At 33.8% G+C, this 20,380-nt stretch overlaps 2 protein-coding genes, 1 long non-coding RNA gene, 1 other non-coding gene and 1 pseudogene across 7 annotated transcripts; 1 reads left to right on the forward strand and 4 right to left on the reverse strand.

The window, feature by feature from the left end:
* Nucleotides 1-988: 988 nt before the first annotated feature.
* LOC122052871 lies at nt 989-2,621 on the reverse strand. Its single transcript, XR_006132127.1, has 2 exons — nt 2,421-2,621; nt 989-1,332 (listed from the first exon to the last, which is right to left on the reverse strand). It is a non-coding gene; the product is annotated as an uncharacterized LOC122052871 (long non-coding RNA).
* On the reverse strand, nt 2,062-2,159 carry LOC122054522. The gene has a single exon (XR_006132814.1). It is a non-coding gene; the product is annotated as a small nucleolar RNA Z103 (small nucleolar RNA).
* LOC122054524 lies at nt 2,222-2,329 on the reverse strand (annotated as a pseudogene).
* A 1,771-nt stretch (nt 2,622-4,392) lies between the features above and the next one.
* Nucleotides 4,393-14,686, forward strand: LOC122052872 (protein NUCLEOLAR COMPLEX ASSOCIATED 4-like). The gene is made up of 15 exons (XM_042614605.1): nt 4,393-4,886; nt 4,982-5,074; nt 5,927-6,000; nt 6,987-7,048; nt 7,139-7,187; nt 8,139-8,239; nt 10,788-10,876; nt 11,811-11,912; nt 12,621-12,679; nt 12,760-12,934; nt 13,055-13,228; nt 13,465-13,606; nt 13,677-13,734; nt 13,803-13,908; nt 14,211-14,686. Exons 1-15 carry the CDS (start codon nt 4,446-4,448, stop codon nt 14,361-14,363), a joined length of 1,878 nt encoding a protein of 625 aa, XP_042470539.1. The 5' UTR covers nt 4,393-4,445; the 3' UTR covers nt 14,364-14,686.
* A 432-nt stretch (nt 14,687-15,118) lies between these two features.
* Nucleotides 15,119-19,836, reverse strand: LOC122052873 (BRCA1-associated RING domain protein 1-like). Of its 4 annotated transcripts, none has more exons than XM_042614608.1 (14): nt 19,440-19,836; nt 19,233-19,334; nt 19,040-19,093; nt 18,888-18,961; nt 18,696-18,803; nt 18,204-18,601; nt 17,584-17,757; nt 17,364-17,464; nt 16,940-17,126; nt 16,746-16,846; nt 16,527-16,644; nt 16,203-16,368; nt 15,746-15,864; nt 15,119-15,652 (listed from the first exon to the last, which is right to left on the reverse strand). In XM_042614608.1, exons 2-14 carry the CDS (start codon nt 19,319-19,321, stop codon nt 15,284-15,286), a joined length of 2,058 nt encoding a protein of 685 aa, XP_042470542.1. In that variant the 5' UTR covers nt 19,322-19,334; nt 19,440-19,836; the 3' UTR covers nt 15,119-15,283. The 4 variants fall into 4 exon arrangements, with proteins under 4 accessions (XP_042470542.1, XP_042470541.1, XP_042470540.1 ...); XM_042614609.1 differs by having other exon boundaries at nt 15,473-15,633; XM_042614607.1 differs by having other exon boundaries at nt 15,119-15,864; nt 19,233-19,331.
* Nucleotides 19,837-20,380: the final 544 nt, after the last annotated feature.

Raw genomic sequence — 20,380 nt, forward strand, 5'->3', positions numbered from 1 at the left:
AATAGATATCATTATCATACTAAACTTATATTAATATACATAAATATCTTAATTTTTAAAATAAAGTTTGATTAACTTTTAAAAAAAAATCTACTAAATTTAGGTTAACCTGGAAACACCCTTACCTAAATTTAAAAATTTCAATCCAAATCAGATATTTTTTAAATCAACTTGGATAGAATTGTGACACCCTTGAATTCATGGAATATAGATCAACTAAATCTTTTTATTTAATTTTTTAAAATCAAACAAAACCTAATAAAATTAAAATAAAATTAAAATTAAAATTAAAATTATTAAATTAGTTTACTTTGACTTGCTTCGAATTGAATTAGTATAATATTTCCTACAAACTATAAACTCATGTTAAAATGAAATCATTAAATATATTATTATAAAAAAAAAATCGAACGTTAGATATTTGTTACAAGAAATTAAATGAATAAAATTATCATTTATTTTTATGTAAAAAATTAAAAATATTACTTTATATATTTTTTCACGAATTAAAATGTGAAAACATTTTAATTTCAGATAATCATCTACTTTATTACATCTGGAAAATCATTTTTTAGTATGTAATATTTATTTTTCATTAACCAATCTATTCTTTTTATTTTTCAAAAATAAAATTTAAGATAAATTTTATATTTAGGGCTCCATTACTCATTTTTATTATTAAAAATGTTAGTAGTTAGTTATTTCATTTTTATTTTAATATATATGATAATTTTTGCAGATGAGAATTCATATTCTTTCATTAGTTTCCAAATTAACAATGAATTTTTACACTATTTCTATATATTTAGATGAGCACACGAGTGGGCAAGATTAATCAATTATTTATTTATATTTTTGGAGACCATTGAGGGAACAAATTTCTCCACTATTAAATTTATACTTTGAAAGCTGTATCAATTCAGGAACTAGAATCTATATTTAACATAGATAACATTAAAATCAGACTTATTGCAACACAAAAAACTGAGTAAAATTGGTGGGAAAAGAGTGTATTGTTCTAGTAGAACATTTAGATTGGAGGATTTAACAATCAACTGTCAAAAGAAAAATAGAACTACTTTTATGAAATCACTCGAAAATACACTCAAATATTACAACAAACGAATTAGAGGACAAATTCAACTTAAGTAATTATTAGAATAACAGGAAATTTGAGTGGCGACATGGATCGCTACATCCATCAGATGAGGGCGGTGGTGAGTATCAATGGTGGTGAGACACTAGCAATATTCCGTATTGCACTCAGCGAGAACAGAAGCGAATTGATTGAACAAAAGCCTTCATCTTCTGATGGAGGCACTGCTACAGACCCTGTCGAACATAGAACAAGAACAAACAACCGAGAAATTAAACTGAATTAAGAATTAGAGAACAACCTCTTCAATCAATTTTGGTTGTTGCCTACCTCAGCTTTATCTTTCCAAGGTAGACAATAACAAAACAGAGACAAAAGCATCAAATAAAAAAAAGTGCATGTATGAATTGGTTAGAAATATAGAAATTTAAAGGGGCAAGGAAAATCAAATCTTGAATGTTTCATCAAAAGCTTAGCAAAAATTAGTCTATTTTAAACGCAAGAACAAAAGAGTCTTAATAAAAATATATGTCTCATGGCCAATCCCGAGAAGTAATGGCAGCGACGCTGCTATTCCAGGCGATGGAATATGAGACCGTCTCAAGAGGGAGGAACTCACTCCTAGGAAACCAAGGAAGATCCATCAACATCCCAAGACTCTTTATGTGACGTTTACTCTGGAATATACAAACATGATTTGTTTGCTCCAACGAATAGAGAGTATTTTCACCCGGAAAAATATCCTCCGTCACCAAATAGTCCTTTGTCTTATTGTCTAAAGAGACCAAATTAAATGAACGTGTGCAATTTTCAAAAAAAAAAAAAAGAACGATTTACGCCCAATGACATTGCTATAAACAATCAAGGCGGATGTTCGGTTTGAATGACGATCATCGACAATTTACACAAACATTTGTTTAAAAAAAGATCGAATTTGAAAAGATTTTCATTCATTTAAAGTATATGGTGATCAGAGTCCTGGCTTGATCTCCTCAGAGGAGAAGAAAAATAGCGCTCAGCATGTTCACAGTCGATCATCTGGGGAAAGGCTCATCATCTCACCATAATCTTATAATTATCTGGACATCGGAGAAAAACATTAAAAGACGGAGAAGCATTAGGAAGAGGGATCAGAATCCTGGCTTGGTTTTTCTACTCAAAATAGAGCAGAAAAGATTAAGACGCTCACTGTGTTCACAGTCGATCATTTGGGGAAAGGATCATCACATCCACTAGATAACTTCAATCGATCTTCCATATCATCAAACGGAAAAAATAGCGAATTTATGAAGTCGGAAAAAAAAGAACAACGAAATCTTTGCACCTGAATGATGAGAAAACTTCGCTTGCCATAAAGGATAACGACTACGAGAACGAAGGAAGCTGAGCCGGAAACCCTAGTTTGCAGAACAAGTTAGGACACGAAATCGAGTTGTACGACGATACTGAAGGATTAAGTAGGTATTTATAGATAGAACAAGAAACCCTAGCACTCATTATAAAGCGGAACGACGGCTTTCTACCGTCCAAAGCATAAATTTTGTATTGCGGCAGTGATCGTATCAATGTCTCGTTAAATATGGGCTTTGTGGGCTTCAATTGCTGACGAATGATTCACTCTTGTAACTTGAACATATCATAAGTTAAGAGAATCTGATAGAAAAAAAATATGATGAGAGATAAAATATGATGAGAGAGAAATTATGAGAGAAATATTATTTTAAGTTGATTTTAAATAAGAATAATTACAGTACGTGGTATTAATGGGAAAAAAAAATAATTTTTCAGTTTTTAATAAAATATTTTTTTTTATAAAAAAAATCGCCAGGATAGCCACTACAACACTTTGGAATGGAAGAAAGAAATTAAAAAGGATTTATGAATTTAAAGAAGTAATTTAATGATATCAAAATGTTGAAGCTAGTGATCAATTGACATGTTATTTATTTAATTAATAAAGTGAAAAATACCTTTAATCTTTGTATTTTCTATTGTAATATTTTCTATTGTAATATTTTACTATTTTACCTTTTATTTTAAAAATAATATTTAACTCTCCTTTCATCAAACTCAAATGTAAAAAAAATTATAAAATATAATCATGTAATATTTTACTATTTTACCTTTTTTTTATAATCTTCAGAAAAAAAATAAATTTATTGATAATTATATTTACTTCTGTTTCTTTTATTGATATAGGAACTAATTCTAGATAATTTAAATTTTCTACTAATTAAAATTAATAAAATATATGTAATCTTCAATAATATATAAAGATTAATATTTAATTATATAAAAAAATAAAATAAAATAAAATAGTTTAAAATATATATTTTGGTCCCTTAGATTGTGTCTAATAATTATTTTTTCCAATAATTATTATATAAGATTTTATCAAGATAGTATAATTTTCTTTTCGAAGGTAAAATTTCTTGGAGCTTTTTTATTTTTTCATACATATACATGAGTCTCTCATGATGACTTTGACTATTAAAAAGGATAACATTGATAACGTTAATTCTAAATCGATAAATTTTGTTTTGTAAGACTGAGAGCGAACACATCAATATCAATCATGGATCTAAGACCATCCACACCAATTTTTTTATCCAAAATGTATAATTTAGGATAAAAAAATTACTTTATTAAATTTGAATATTCACTTTTCAATACATCATATATCAACTTCACAACTTTCCTATTTCTTCTCTCTCCTCTATAATATTTAGGGAATGAAATCCATTCCATAATTTTGACAAGTATTGTTTATAAATGCATAATTTAAGAAATCGATAGGGTAGCTGATGTAAAGATTTTTTAACTATCCTATCCAAAATTTAAAGTAAAATTTTTGAATAGGATATCTGATATGAATACTCTTAATAAAGGAAACTATCACTAGATGCTTTATATTTTCGAGCCTGATTTTTTTAATTGTATACAACGTGTGTGTATATATATATATATATATATATATATATATATATATATATATATATAACAACATTGATACAATTAAAAAAAACAGGCTCGAAATATATATAATTATTTTCTATATCAATTTAATATACTTTATTTTTAAATTGTAATAAAATAAAATTAAAAGGATAAGAATATAATTATCTTTTATAAATTTATTTAAATTGGACTTTTGATGAAAAGGGATTAAATATTATTTTTTATTTTAAATGGATGTGATAAATATGAGGGTAGTTACTGAACCGGTGAAAAAAAACCGGCGGCCGGGACCCCGGTCTACAATATTACTTCAAAGCGTATCGTAGAACCCTAACAAAAAACCCAACTTCGGTTTTCCGCGGTGCTCGTGCTCCCTCTCTTCCCGTCGGCCATGGCTCCCGTTCTTACGTCGAAGAAGCGGACGAAGCCCCAAGCGAGCGAGAGCACGAAGAAGAAGAAATCCAAGAAAGAGAATTCGAGTAGCGGTGGTTCCCTATCGCTTGACAACGTCAAAGCTCTCGGCCACCAGCTCCTCTCCTCCCGCGCTCACATCAACAACCTCCCCGTCCTCATCTCCCTCCTCTCCCCTGCAGCTCCCCTCGACCTCGCCATCGAGTCCCTCGTATCGCTGCAGTCCTTCTTCCTCCCACTTCTCCGAGAGATTCCATCCTCCTCGTCCGTCTTGCGCAAGCGCTCCGAGACACGCACATTTGATGGAGAGGAGAAAGACCCCGAGTCGGTTTATAAGGTCTGGATAAGGCAGAGGTTGGATGATTTCGTGGACAAGCTTATTGAGATTGCCGTGTCAGAACAATCTGCAGACGCCGTCAGGGTAATCACCTTTTTTCGATATGGATTACGTAAATAGTGCTTGTATAGAAGCCAACGCGTTTGGTCTGATTTTTTCCTGTTGCGGACTCACATCAGGATGTTGCTTTGGAGGCAATAATGGATTTTGTCAAGTTGGGAAAGGACGGAAGGTTCCAGCTTGGTGTTTATAACAGGTTTCTGCATGGAATTGTAAGTCGGTTTCCCTGATCTACTTCACTTCTGAAAATTGATTTTAACTGTATATTACTCAGATAATATATAGTCCCTTTGATCGCATAGTAAGATTAATTATCAGAAAGTTGGTAGTTCTCCCTGTTTTTCTAATATTTATCTAGTTATATTTCTAAAGTTGCATCATTCCTTGCTTGGTATTTGTCATTTGACTATGTTTTTGCTGGGTTTGGTCATGCAAATGCCACATGTGACACATTGAATAACCTCTGTTCTCTTGATTAATCTATCTGCAGACATCTCAATCCAGTTAGGCTGGAGGCTTCTGAGTGGAAATATAAGTTCACCTGCAGAACTTATCGTAGTTTCAGTTTGGTATGCCTGAAAGAGAAATTCTTACCATAATCAGCAGCAGAAATAAGCATTAGATTATTTTTGGGTCATTGTCAGAAGATTCTACTGAGTATCGCCTTACCAAATAACATATACCTTAGATCATGCAAGTGATATTCCAAGAAAAGTAATAATTTGGAAGATAATTCTTATAGGATTTTGAAGATAAAAAATTTGGTTGTTTTTTTGGAGTTTGATTGATAAAAACTTGATTATACTTAAGTAGTACTTTGTTCTTAGCGTGCATTGTGATGGTAGGTTTCTTAAATCGTGAATGAATTTTGATTGTCAAATCAAGCATACAAACATTGTCACGGTTCACTTCTTATGCTGTAGTTTGGTCTATGTCTACTGTTTGTGCTAACTAGTGCCCAATTTTCAAGTTTCATCATTTTTTTTCTGACAAAGCTGCATCATTTGAAACTCTTTTAACCAACATAGCCTTTTTTAATTTTCAGAATTTTAAATTCTCTGCAGGTAAGTTCTACATCAGCCGTTGACCCTTTAATAGACTTGCTTGGATCGAAGTATTTCAAGTACATAGATATTCGGTATGGTATAGCCTTTAAGCTTTGCTGATGATTGTTCTTATTTGTTGTCTGAAGTCCACATATATTAGAATTTTACCATGTATCATCTGTTTATAGATTCAAAAAGCATAAACGATAATCATTCGTGCTTATTTTGCAAGATGTATTCATATTGTTGTATATATAGTTAAGACAACAACAATGCCAACACTTTTGTTTGTGCTCACCTCAATACTGCTGAAAAACTTAGAGAACGTTTGGTTTGTATTGTCCACGTGTTTTCTATTTTCATTTTCTGAGAAAATGGAAAATGCATTTGGTTTGCATTTTCCATGTTCATTTTCTAGAAAAAGCGAGAGCATTTTTCTAAGAAAATTGAAAATGCGGAAAAGTCATTTTCCAAAAATCTGGAAAATGTGGTTTTCTGGAAAATGAAAATGAAAATGCAAACAAACCAAACGCTCCCTTAGCATCCAAATGGTCTGTCAACCAACCTCTTAGTTACTGACCGACCATATTCATTTTGGTTGTCATTTGAAATTTCTCTTGGTCCTCATGAGAAACAATATTTTGAAGACATTTTTTTCAAGGTTCTTTACTATCTTGAGTTTTTCTGTCCCTATTCCAGTACTGAAAGAAAATTAGAGAAATGGAACAAATTTTAAGATACAAGCAAAAGTACATTTATTAAGAGTTATTTTCCTCCTTTTGGTTATTATTTGCTTGTTCTTGATATTGATGTTGATGATTTGCACTTGTTTTCATGTTGTAACAATTGAACTTGTAGCTTGTTATTTAGCGATTTTAATTGGTCTACATATTTGTTTTTTTAAATGTTCACATTGAGTGACAGTATACACTTCCCTTCTTGTTCGTATATCTTAATTACTGTTTCTCTTTTCTTATTTGTTCCAATGATTGAAAATTCATATACTTTTTGTTGATTCATAACTATCACATATTTAGACTGCTTCGGGGAAAATTAAAATTTATCATTTTTTCTGCAGATATTTTACCTATACATGCATGGAGAAGATTATTAAGAACTTGGAATCAAGAATTATGAGCGGTAATTGCAATTTACTATCTCATTGTCAAGGAAGCTCACACCAATTTGTATGTCCATATCATTTTTTGCTTACAAATTCTTTTCCAACAGAATTTGGAAATGTCAGTTTACACGATGATGAAGAGATATCTAAAGCTGGGTAAGCTCTAAAATCTTAAAGACCTATGCTGGATTCTGTGTCATCATAATCATCATCATGAAGCAATGTTTATTCCATCTGACCCACCTACTTGCCATAGTCTGCATCTCTTAGTAAAATTGTAACACTGCAAAAAAAGATATGGTCAGGGGCAATTCTTCATTGAAGGAACATAGTTATGTTTTGTATTATTTTGATAACTCACAACAACAACCAAGTCTTTATGCCGCTAAGTGATAGGCTATATGAATAACTCACAGCACAAAGGGAAAATTAATGGCACTCTCTCTCTCTCTCTCTCTCTCTCTGGATCAAAAACACAGTTTGCATTTTCTACTACTGTAAGTTGGTTGAGAAAGGATATCTCAATGTGAGAGGAACATGGTTGGAATTTCTTGGTTGGTCTAATCACAACATTACATCTCAGAGCTTGCTCCTGTGCCAAGAAGTTCCCGAGAGGTGGTTAACAAATGGCACTGCAGCCTAAATAGCCATCTACTCATCCACTCCAGCTATTCTCCAGCTGTGGCTTCTTTTGATGTTAACAGATGCATGAGAGCTACTAGTTTCAGTATAAGCTGCAATATATCTCCTGTTTATGTCATCATTGATGATCTTGTTCTGTATTGTTCTTGTAGTTTTCTGCAATCTTTGAATCTTTTGTTATGTTTAATAGCATTGACCGTGGAAGAGTATTTATCTTTAACGTTGTAGATAATATTATTCTGACATCTTTTGGGTAATTGCACTCCAACACATTAGAAATTTCAATACAAAGCTTACTAATTTCGTTTACCCTTTGTCAATTCTTTGTTGTCATCTTTGTATTTCATTTCTGGAAGTGATTTTGTTCATCCTGCATTTCTTTTATTTTTTGAACGATAATATCTTGCAGTTACTATCACATTCTATGTAGTAGCTAATAGTCCTTTTTATTTTTGTTATTTGCAGTAAGGTAGACTTTGCTGTTCATATTATATACAACTTGTTGTCTCAATTCCCTCCATTAGAACTTGAGAAAGAACAAAGTTATGCGACTTGGAGTGAATTGGGTAAGTGCCTATCTCTTTTATCAGTCAATGAAGTTTTTATGTTGGCATGTATACAAATGTATTCTATTATTTTTTTCATGGCCACAGGTAACATTTTTTGGTTATCCATTTGATGATTGATCTTAAGTTTGATGCATCAAGCCATTTTGCATAAGGATAATTTGCTTTCAGCAGTTTGCTATAAAAATTATATCTGATTGTTATAGTCTCCTCTTATAACGTCAGTTAATTTTTTCTGGACTAATACTTGGAATAAAAATGTTTTTATGTTATATGGTCAGGAAAACCTCATCCTTTTATCTATAGCTAATTGTTAGAAACTGAAATGCTTGAGCTTTTATTAGTACAGTCGTTGCAAACATGTCTAGGCAAGGGTGTGGTTTTTGAAAAAAGTTAATTTCTTGTTTTTTTTGTTAGAATAAACCTGAAGTTTTTCACAAGATGATTATAGTAGTGCTATTTGCTTCACGGTATGAGTGAGATTTTTTGTATCTGCATATAAGTTGTTTGTATTGACTGGAGGTTCTAGTTTAAAATAGCAATTTGAGCGTATGCCTTGTGCACGCCTTGGAAGTCATGTAAATGCTGTCTGCATGACTTGTTAATCCATTCAAGGACTGTCTTTTTCATTCTTTGGAGATGAATAATGAAAATACACATGCAATGGATGTATTCCGAATCTTGAATCTCAAAAAAGGGTTGCCTATTTCGAAGGTGTACAATGTGATTCCTAAGCTCTGCTTCTGCTGACAATTTTTTAGCATTCCATCAGTTTTTTTTTATATCCGAAATAATATAAGCTGTAAGGTGTAGTTTGGTGTTAGAGTGGATCATAACAAGTTTATCAGGAACATTATCTTATCTACCTGTAGGTGAGGGTTCCATCGGGTCTGATTCTTGTTCGTAAAATCCTATAAATAAACAAAGTGTATTGTAAAATGTATTTGAAATTCATGATTAAGATTTATTTCAATACCACAATCAATTTTTACATTAATCACAGCTTGCAAGACTACCATATAGTTTTAATCATAGTTCATGATGGTATCAGCCCAAAAAATATATGATGCTTCACAGTATCACACACTGGCAATGACAATTCAATTGCATAACTCAGCTATTTATGGGAATTCAATTTCAAATATCACTGTCAATAGACCCATTACTCTCTTTTATAACTAATTATTCATAGGTCACAGCCATTTACATAATTGAACCAACAGGTAGGTTAACCCCTAGGCACATGAGAAATTGCTAGATGCCAAATATTTTTCCAAAAATCGTCACTATCAGGCATATTTTTCTAAGCCTGTGAACTGAGAAATTAATATGATTGCTTGCTCTGTTAACTTATCACAGAATCTCAAACTTTCTAAATTGATCAAATTCTCATTCGTGTGTCCCTAGCTGAGAATAACCTTCTAGTAGTTCGTTGCTCCATCCAACTTCTGCAGCTTACCTTTAGCTTTTTCAGTCCTTCCCTGTTAAGTTGAATGCCTTCTGTAAGTCCCATGAAGTGGTCATTAAGATCTTTTTTAGGATGTACCTGTAGGAGGCATGAAGACTCTAGGTTGGCCTCTTGCAATGTTTGATGCTGCTACAAGGATCACCCCCCTGAACAGATGGAGCTATATGAATTCACACTATTTTTAGCCTTCTCAGTCCTTCCTTGTCAAGTTGAAAGCCTCCTAGAGTGGCCATTAAGATCTTCCTTATGGTGGATCCATAGTGACATGAAGACTCTAGGTTGGCCCCTTGCAGGGTTTGATGCTGCTATAGGGATTGCCCTGATCAGATGGAGTTTTACGAATGACAGTCAGCTGTTCTTGGTTGATGATAGATTTGAACATGGACTAATAGATGAACTGCAGATATTGAACGAGATAGAAAATGTTGCTGGCCTAAATCAGCCTATTTTCATATTGGGCTGGATTGTTAGTTCCACCAATCCCACATGTTGAATTGTGTTCCCCCTTGATCTTTCCCTTGTCCTTCAGCTATTTTGTCATGTTACTCAATCTCTTCAATGCTCCTTGAATGCATTTATTATATCTTATTTAGCAAGTAGAAACAGTTTCCTTTCCTTTCATATACTAGCGTAGTGGTGGTGTAACGGTAAAGTTACAGCTCCTAGAGGTCATGGGTTCAAGTCTCAGAAACCACCTCTTGCAAAGCAGTTAAGGCTACGAACAATAGACCTTCCCACATTGGCAGAGCTTTGTACATCGGGCTCCCCTTTTTTTTCACTAGTACTAGTGTAGCAGAGGGAAGCCTTGGTGCAATGGTAAAGTTGTTGTTGTGTAATCTAGAGGTCACGAGCCTCTTGCAAAGTAGGGTAAGGCTGTGTACAATAGATGCTTCCATGACAATGCATTGGCGGGAGTTTCGTGCACCGAGCTGTTCTTATTACTAGCACTAGTCTAGCCATTGGCATTCAAGATTTAGGAATCCAAATTTTGTTATTTTGCTTGTACCTGTTGCTCATCTATCCTTGTTAATTCTGTTTTTGCGCAAGTGTCTTTACTTATAATTGTGAATATTGTTGTAGGTCTTTCATTCGAGGAGCCAGAAAATATTTCTAGTAATGATCTGATTTCGGATACAGAGCCGCATGGTTTGAAGAAAGCTAACAAAAATGTAAGTGTATGAGCTCAGATTGTATTTTAATATGTGATATCACATAACAATTTTGTTTTTTATTTTTTTGGATGAAAGGAGGAACGGAGTAATGTAAAGATGAAAATTAGTTTAGGTTCTTCCCATAGGTTATGGGAAAAATTCTAAGTTTCATCTCAATGAATTTAATGTGTTATTGGGAAATAGAAAGATTGTTATTTGTCATACAATATGGAGAACATTTTTTTTGGTTTTTTCTATATATATGCACACAGATATTTGCCACTACCATATCTAGTTGATATAATTTCTGAAAATGCTATATGAATTGTATTTGTCTCTGTACAGTTTTTATTCTGGTAAATGTCACTGTTATACAATCATCCGATACTGTAGAACTTCGTTTAGTAACTTTAATTGCTGTAGGTTTAATCTTTTCTTTGGTTTCTTTTGGAGGAGAAAAATAGAATTAGATTAGTTGATTTCCAGTGTAATGAAATGAGATATCAAAAATTGACTTGATTTTATTGATGCCATGTTTCTCTATTTAAGTTCTACTCATGGATATTAAGCTCTCTTTTTTTCAGGATATTGGTATTTAGACTCTTACTTTCCAATTAACTTTATTTATGCTATTTTTTGGTCTTTGCAAATGATATCTAGTCCCACCGTCCTTTTCCCCAAATTTTGGCACCATTGAATCATTCTTGCTTGTTGTACAAAATTTTGGTGATGTGATTCTTTTATTTGAATGATGTCGAGTTCTTGTATAGAAATGCACATTGATTTGTTCTCACAGTGCTGTTGCTTGTCATAAGGATTCATGGTTCTCTCAGTCTGATTATCCATTAACCATCTGAGAATCATATGTTAATTTAGTTGTTGTATATGCTTCAGCTTGAATAAATGAGGCCTCAATGTGCTAACTTGATCTCACGTTTTACTGCTGCTGCAGGTCCCATCCATAAGTCACATTTCTAAAAAAATTAGGTTAAGATTCACCAAGGCTTGGATTTCCTTTCTTAGATTACCACTTCCTGTTGATGTGTACAAGCAGGTAACTTAGTTTGAGGCTCTTATATTTCTTCTTATTTTTTTTGTTTATTTAATTCCATCTGTTACCAAATTTTTCTGTTTTTTTAAGGCTTTTAAATTCATATACCTGAATCTGCAAATAGATATGACTTGGTCAAACCTAAGGTTAATATTTTGATTATGGTATGCCTTACAAAACATCTATATTATTATTTTTCAGTTGATGCCAATTGTTGCAGAGATTTTTAGTCATGCCTAATATGCAGTAGGAAAATAAATTGTCAATTATCAAATTTATTGTAAACTTTTTCCTTTTTTTTATAAAATTTATCTAAACGTTTCACTTCCAATTCATACCTGAACTTTTTAACTACTACAATTCTATCCAACCTTCCATATGACATGCTTGATTTTGGTAATTATAGATACCCTTGGAGTATTGGAAGAAAGAAAGTATTTCAAGTAAAAAATAGGTATTGTTTCTAAGGGATAGATATCATTTTGATATGATATTATACAGATGGAAATTGAAATTTCCTTGTTAAAATTTATATGAAAAATTAAAATAGAGTAACTCTTATTTGGCTTAAAATAATTGAATAAATAAATTGTACCTGCCTTTTATTCCGTAAACATTGCTTTTGTAATGGATTTTGTAGACTACATTTTTGCATTCAAAATGTTTTATAGTGATATTTTATGGTGATTTGACCAATATGCTTTCTTACAGGTTCTCGCATCACTTCACCAGAGCATTATCCCATATATGACAAACCCTTCTATCCTGTGGTGAGACATGCTAAATACTTAATTGTTGTTTAAAGTGAGCCCTCACTTAGGAAGCCTTACATGTTACTTTTCTGTTGCAGTGACTTCTTGACTAGATCGTATGACATTGGAGGTGTGATTAGTGTGATGGCACTTAATGGTCTTTTCATTCTTATGACACAATGTGGTGTGGAATATCCCAAGTTCTACGGAAAACTTTATGCATTGTTAACACCAGCTGTTTTTATGACAAAATTTCGTGCATCATTTTTCCATGTAAGTTTTCCAAAAGATACAGTTCGATTTTTCAAGTCTTCCAACAATGAATCTAGAAGGGCTTTTACTTTTACATGTCTCATTACACTATTTTCTGACATCCAATACCATGTTTTGCAGCTCCTGGATACCTGTCTCAAATCGTCTTATTTTCCAGCATACCTCGCTGCTGCTTTTGCAAAAAAGTTTAGCAGATTGGCTCTGTCTGTACCACCATCTGGGGAATTGATTATTATTGCTTTAATTCACAATCTATTGCGCAGGCATCCATCAATTAATTTTTTAGTTCATCAGGTATCTCTCTTGAAGGTCCCTCTCAAGAATTGTATGCTTCCGTCAGCATTTTCAGTAGTCAGATCAATCTGTGCACATATCTGTTTTAGTTTAATTATAACATCTTATGTGCGATCCTAAATATCATAAACCATTAGTACTTTTCAAATAAAATTTATCATTGTAAGATTGTTTTGTTAGGCTTTTCTTCTTCTCTATGCTTTTGTGGTTCTTATTATACTTTTTTCTTTATTTAGCCTCTAGGTCAGGAAAACAATGATGTACCTATGGAAAATACTGGCTCTATTGAGGAATCAAGGGATCCAGCCGTGAGCAAGAAAATTGGTACAGATCCATTTGATGATAACGAAAGTGATCCTGCAAAGTCAAATGCCATGAGTAAGTTCTATCCTGAATCATAACTAATACAGGATTATCAGTCTGATGGATTTGTTGTATTTTGCTGCAGGAAGTTCATTATGGGAAATTGAAACCCTCCGACATCACTACTCTCCAGCAGTCTCCAGGTAGTCAACATTTATTATTATTTTTATTTTATTGCATCCTATTACAATGATCTTAATTTCATTGTCAGATTTGTGGCTTCACTTGAAAATGATCTTACGGTTAGAGCCAAAACATCTGAAGTCACTGTTGCAGATTTTGCTTCTGGATCTTATGCCACAGTTTTTAGAGATGAGGTCAGTTTTCAATCCAAGTCATTTCTTGTTTGTCTCATATATGATTTCCATTCTTGTGCGAGGTTTTTTCGAGGAATTAACCATGATTATTGTTTGTTCACCCTATGAAGAACCCTTTGATATAATTTGGGATGGAGCATCATTGATATTTCATGACAAATGTTGGTTATTGGATGTAATACCTTTGAATATTGACCCTTTGGTTTGCATTTGGGGTAGTTCTGATTAGATCTCTATTCCCCAAGCATGACCAATGGTTTTGACCCTAAGTTGTGATTGTCTTTGAATTGATGGTCTTGCAGATCCGCCGACGAATTAAACAGGTTCCACTTGCTTTTTACCAAGTAATCCCCCCCTCGCTGTTTAGTGACTCCGACTTCCCTGGCTGGACTTTTGGCATTCAAAATAACGAGAAGCAAGAAACAAAAGCTGCACCAAATGAGGTGGCAGCGTGAATGGTACCGGTTCAGTTTGACAAACAAAGGAGGTGAGGCCTGAAGATTGGACTTCAGTTATGGCGAGTAGCTGAAGGATGACGCACAGTTCAATTCCTTCCTCGACTGTCACTGAGGCAATTTTGACTGTAAACGAATCTTTTTCTGTATTATCTTGACTTCCATTCGAGTTGGAAGGTAAAATGTTGTTGGACTTCAAATGATTTGTGCCCTAGTCAAAATGATTAATGATGTTACGCTTGTGCAACTCTTCAGATAATGAGTTCTCATGTCTTTGCTACTCGCGGAGTAAATTTTGTTTGATTTTAGCCAAACTCTGTAAATAGCACTCGCGTTCTAACCCTGCTGGTTATCCAAGGTGCGACTACAATTTGTAATTTTGTCTGCTTTAGCATTTTTGTGCGAACATATGCTCTAAATACTTGCGAGAACAATAACTAATAGTAAATAGCTGAGGTGGACGCCATTAAGTTCATCATAGATCTTTGTTGGTGGCAGCAAACTGTTGCTTGGGCTTTCTCCTACTGAATTGAACCTTTCAACTTGCAGAAATAATCGAAGAACGAACAAAATCTTTTCTGTTTATCAAATTTCAGAAACTGCAGTTAACAAGTATGCTTTAATAGCAAGCAGTTTCCTTGCAACAAAACCAAAAAATGTATCAGAAATAAAAGCATCTGCCATATATAATGAAACCCCTTTCAGTAAGAGAAGTTGATTGCAAACCAATCACAAATAACTTCATTTCCATCCAATTTACAAGAAGAAACTTTAGCATACAATCAAGCAAAATGAAGACCATCCAATTTTACATCCATTGCCAATTGGCTGAAAGCATAGCAAAAAGGAGCACTGCAACCCCACAATAACAAAAGTCCATACTTCTGAACTCTACCAAAAGAGCAAATGCATTGAAGTCACTAGTCTACTTGATCGAGGCATATAACATCCAAAGTTTTGACGTCCAAAGTAGCAATGGCATCCATAACTCTATTATTACTTACTGGTCGGGCACCGGTCTTCATAAACATGTCTACTTCTTTACATCTTTCATCTTTAATCGTCATAATATCTCTCGGATAATTATCCTTCAGATAGTCTGCATTGTAAATGAAATACAGAAATGATTCAACTGAAGATGCATTTGGAGAAGGGTACTTCACCACCAAACAATCCGCCTCCAACACCCTTCCACCAGCATCCACAACAAGCTCCCGAAGAGACTGTTCAGATGATTGATCGAAGTGTTCACTTATATAAAAGCGTAGACCTGCAAATAAGTTTTTTGCCTGCCACAGAAATGGCAAATATCCAAGACAACTTTGGAACAATGCAATAATTGAATTAAACATCATCGAGCATCCAAGTGAGAAAGCACGAACCTTGCTGATTATATTATGCCTTCTTTTCTTGGGTCCATCTGCAAAACCTTTTTCATCAAACCTAACTTCAAATGGCTCTTCCTCGACAAGATGTCCTGACTCCAAGCTAACCTTAACCCCTGCATCAGATTTTTTTTTTCCCCTTTTTTGTTGGTCAACTATAATAACTATGAAAAATCCAAGCTAACTAACCATCAACAGCTTTTGATTTTTTTTTAAATTTTTTATTTGAACATGGAAGTTGTATCCACATGGAAAATAGGAAGTTAGAAATCACAAGTGACAAGAAATCACAAAGTTAACTAATGTCCTCTCAGTTAATAAACATACAAATACTTCAACTCTTTGGTAATAGAAATTTAATTGCATGTTAAAAGCCGGGACAAACGGGATTTGCCCTACGACTGAAATAAAGAACAAAATGAAATTAAAAACCACTCTCTTTATTGGAACTTACACTTTGTTGTGAGAATCCATTTCCAACTCAAAACAGCCAATAGGAAATCATATGTTCTTCTGCAAGCACCACACTCATTGGTTGAAACAATGACATGTGTTACCTCATGCGTCCATCTTTCTGTCACCTTTCCTCCAATCAAGCTAGCCAATTCAACAAGGAGCTTCTGTAAATTGATCCAGAAAGGCTTATATGAAGCAATTTGCAGTCTCAGGGAATAAAGAACATAAATAGATTTCACATTGAGCATACTTCAATTTTAGTACTTCTTGCAATTTATGATCAAAGATTCAAAACACGACAATAGAATTGCTTCCAAATCACCTTTTCTGAATCCATGAGATCAGAGCCCAAGAATATAATTTCATTTGAAACATCCATTGCAGCAGCAGAATTGTTACTTCGATCATCTTTTAGCTTCCCTAAAGGCTTAGAAGAGTCTCTAAGAGAAGATACAGAAAAAGATTTGAAATATCAAACATGATATAATTGATTTGTGTACACAACAAATTTATAAATGATGCAAAAAGAAAGAGTACACACATCTGAATAGATTGGAGATGTGTACTGTTGTCGTTCTTCCCAGAATCATCGCATTGTAATTTTTCAGAAGTGTGACAAGGGCAGAGCACATTAAAATTTCTCTGTTATCATGTGACAATCATGCTACTCGACCAAAAAAAAGCCAACGAGAAATGAGAAAAAATGAAGCAAAAAGAGCCATGGTAGAAGCTTACACAATCCCATCGACAATCTGGAATCTGAACTGCACAAGTGACATGATAGCTCTTAAGGCAGTTGCTATAATAACAACCAAGAGCAGCACCTTTCACTCCACATTTGCTGCATTTTATCTTTGATGCTCGCTTTAGTTCTAACTCAAAGTTTTTCACGATTTCCCCAGAAAAATACACTTGAGGAGCCCTAAGTAAATACACAATCACCAAACATAAAAAGGATCACTAAGGAAGAAACATAAACCATCTAAGGTCCAGATGATAAGAAGAAATTGCTAGAGGCACAAAAATAAACAATAGATATGGATTTACCTAGCAATGTAACAAACTATGGAATGAATGTGGCAAGGAAGAAAAGAAATCATCATACACAATTACTTTGAAATCCCATAATTCAGAAACATCTGTCAAACAAATAACTTACCATTCAACACACTTTTCATGAACGTATATTCCATTGGACTGGTTTGATTCCTCCAATGCGATGAGTTTTCCATCTTTGTAACATTTCATAGGTCCAGAATCCTGCAAATGTCAATTTGTAAAGAAAATATTATTTCTCAAAGGATTAGAATAACACCATGACTTAACTAAAATTTAAACTCAGCACAAGGTGAAAGGACAATAGTTCACATATACATCACCTCTGTAATTCGGAAAGAATGGCAAAATGCGCATTCATCACCATACAAAATTCCTCCATTATGATTATCTGGACTAGCATTATTCCTGGTCTTTGCATTCTTTGGTGTCTTTGCTTTCTTGAAATTGTTGAGTCGAGAAGCACCATTTTTCATTCGAAAAGAGGCTTGGAGATTCTGTAACATAGAAGATTGTTTGTTCTCAGAATTTGTCGCTTAACAAGTTAATAATATGCAGTAAGCTAATTCATCGTAGGAAGTTGACTATTCAGCAATTCAAGTTAGTGCAAATACTACCACAAGGTATAGGTTCACACATCCTAACTTGAAAAAGGGAGAAGAAAAAAAATCAAATCATGCTTTTTTCACTGAACAATCAGTAAGATGCAGGATCAAAATTGATTCATAAGTTTTCTATATTTTCAAGAAAGAAGAAACAAAGGTATTTATGACAAGTGAACAACAAAAGATCAGCGGATAGGTACGTTATTTTATATCATGTAAACAACGAAAAGGATGTAAAATCTGTTTTCTTTCCTGAAATAAATGGAGAAAAGTTATTGCGCCACAAAATTTTACTAGTACTACGCAACCATGTTAAGGTGCCAACAAACACAACTTACCTGTTCAGGATAACTATCATGTTTCTGCAATTTAGAACCGCTATTTTCACCAAATGAAGGGTGATTACTGGACTCCTTCAGCTTCAAATGTTCTTCAGAATCCGTGCTTCTATTTGGCATTGCTTCATAATTTCTTTCATCTACTTTTCTTTTTGAAGACCTGTAATTGGCAGATGGAGAACCATGTGAACCTGAATGGCTTGGTTTATTTTGTGCATTATGTACTCTTTCCGGCTCATCTCCTGCAAGTGAAACTTTTTTGGAGAGGGGTGAATGGCTAGGTTTATCTTCTACATTATGTAATCCTGGTGGTTCATCTCCTTCAAGTGAAACTTTTTTAGAGAGGCATGACTGGCTTGATTTATCTTGCACATTATGTACTCCTTGTGGTTTATCACCTGCAAGTGAAAATTTAATTTATCAGAGTGTGTTGCAGCTACAAACATCATCACAAACTAGGATGCTTCATCCTAAGTTGAGAATTTTTCATACCCGGCACATTTTTAGGTGATGATCTCTGTTGAATAATGCTGCCAATAGCAGCATCCATCTCTTGAAAAAGGTTCACCATCCTTTCTACGTGAAGAGCATCCCTAGTGTCTGCAAATATTCACAAGGCACACACATGAAATGATTTATAACTTCAGAACTGTGTAAAAGTTGCCAATTGTAACAAATTCATACCTTCGTATCGAAAAGGGTTCTGACAAGAATGGCAAACAGAACGTTGACGGGTTAAAGGAGTGATAATACAGTCGCTGAATAAGCTCAGAGCATGACTCTGAATTAGTATTATCTATCATCGGATTTGGATTAACACACAAATGAACACATACCTGCAAACTATGTGATTACACGGTAATAGTTTTGGTTTTTTAAACAAACCATTGCTGCAAGAAAATAAACAACAATAAGATAGTAAACTCCGCCAATAACAATAAGAGAGAGAACTTTTATCAAATGAAAAGAAAACAATTCTTATCACTGAAACTAGTGAATTGAAGCCTCAGAATGACTGAATAACATTACCATATGAAGCATTTCAGTTCCTTCTCTAACTTGATGAGATAGTTAAGAAATGGACTCCACATTTGGGATATCTCTTCCGGATCAATCATCTCCGTAACACTACTAAAAAAGGGAAAACATTGAAAGAGAAATCCACATGAGTTGTTCTTCCATTTTATATATACGTAGCCTCCATTGTGGAGTTGAATGCATACACAGTAGAACTACCTCCTTAATCACGTGGCTTGTAGCTTATAAAAAGGTTGGTCTTTGGGTGCGTTGCCAGAAAACGTAGAGATATGACGAAGGAGGAGAAGTTGAACAAAATAAAAGTATAAGGTAGGAGTCTCTCCTGCTGTGATTTCCTTTTTTCCCTAAGAAAAGAAATAGCAGTAGGAAGAAATGCATAAACTTAAATACGAGATGTCCGGAGGTAGGAAGTAGGGACAAAGCGGCTGAAGCGAATCTGTGTGGCTTGCGGCAGAAGACGCCGGCGATGGGAAGCAGGGAAGTAAAGGAATTAGACAAAGAGATAGTGGCCAGTGCCAGTGGGAAGTGGGAACGACGTGGAAACGGTTCGGCGTCCAATACCATAGATCTCCGCCTTCTTTTGGTGACGTCATCTGGCAGTGTCGGCCCGCGCTCGCCGAGTCAAAAATAATTTGAAAGATAATAATAAAAAATGCAAATACTGTTACAAAATTAGCAAATATAAAAAAATAAGCAAAAATGTAGAAATAATAAAATTATTTATTTTTAAAAAGGTTAATTTGGTAATTTTAAATTAAAGTTAAACTTTTCTAAAAATTGAAAAAGTAGCGCTGATTAGTGGCGTAATTCTCTCGGACAAAAGTAAGCATGCAAAAGATTCGAAAAAGATCTATCCATGAAGGATGGCATAATGAAGAATATATATATATTTTAATGCAACACAATTCTTACACTAGATTAGGGTTGTAAATGAGTCTAATCGAGTCGAGGTTCGGGGTGTTCGAGCTTGTTTGATAATATAACTAAGCTGAGCCGAGCCGAACTTAAAATGAACCAAGCTTTTGAAATGAGTGTTCAAGCTTGACTTGGTTTATTTTTTATAAGCTTGAGCTTGTTTGAAACTTGGCTTGAGCTTGGTTCATTTAGATGTTATCAAGCTCTCAATTCAAGCTTGGCTT

The sequence above is a fragment of the Zingiber officinale genome, chromosome 3A (assembly GCF_018446385.1).
Source record: "Zingiber officinale cultivar Zhangliang chromosome 3A, Zo_v1.1, whole genome shotgun sequence".
Lineage (NCBI taxonomy): Eukaryota > Viridiplantae > Streptophyta > Magnoliopsida > Zingiberales > Zingiberaceae > Zingiber > Zingiber officinale.

What these genes read in the sequence shown, in the direction of transcription:
- LOC122052873 (XM_042614607.1), bottom strand. Translation starts at nt 19,321, where the DNA reads ATGATTGATCCGGAAGAGATATCCCAAATGTGGAGTCCATTTCTTAAC. An exon ending in GAACCCTTTTCGATACGAAG is followed by an intron (nt 18,804 to 18,887) that starts GTATGAATTTGT and finishes GAATATTTGCAG; the next exon opens with ACACTAGGGATGCTCTTCAC. An exon ending in ATTCTTTCCGAATTACAGAG is followed by an intron (nt 17,465 to 17,583) that starts GTGATGTATATG and finishes TGACATTTGCAG; the next exon opens with GATTCTGGACCTATGAAATG.
- LOC122052872 (XM_042614605.1), top strand. Translation starts at nt 4,446, where the DNA reads ATGGCTCCCGTTCTTACGTCGAAGAAGCGGACGAAGCCCCAAGCGAGC. An exon ending in TTCAAGTACATAGATATTCG is followed by an intron (nt 6,001 to 6,986) that starts GTATGGTATAGC and finishes TTTTTTCTGCAG; the next exon opens with ATATTTTACCTATACATGCA. An exon ending in TTAATTTTTTAGTTCATCAG is followed by an intron (nt 13,229 to 13,464) that starts GTATCTCTCTTG and finishes TTCTTTATTTAG; the next exon opens with CCTCTAGGTCAGGAAAACAA.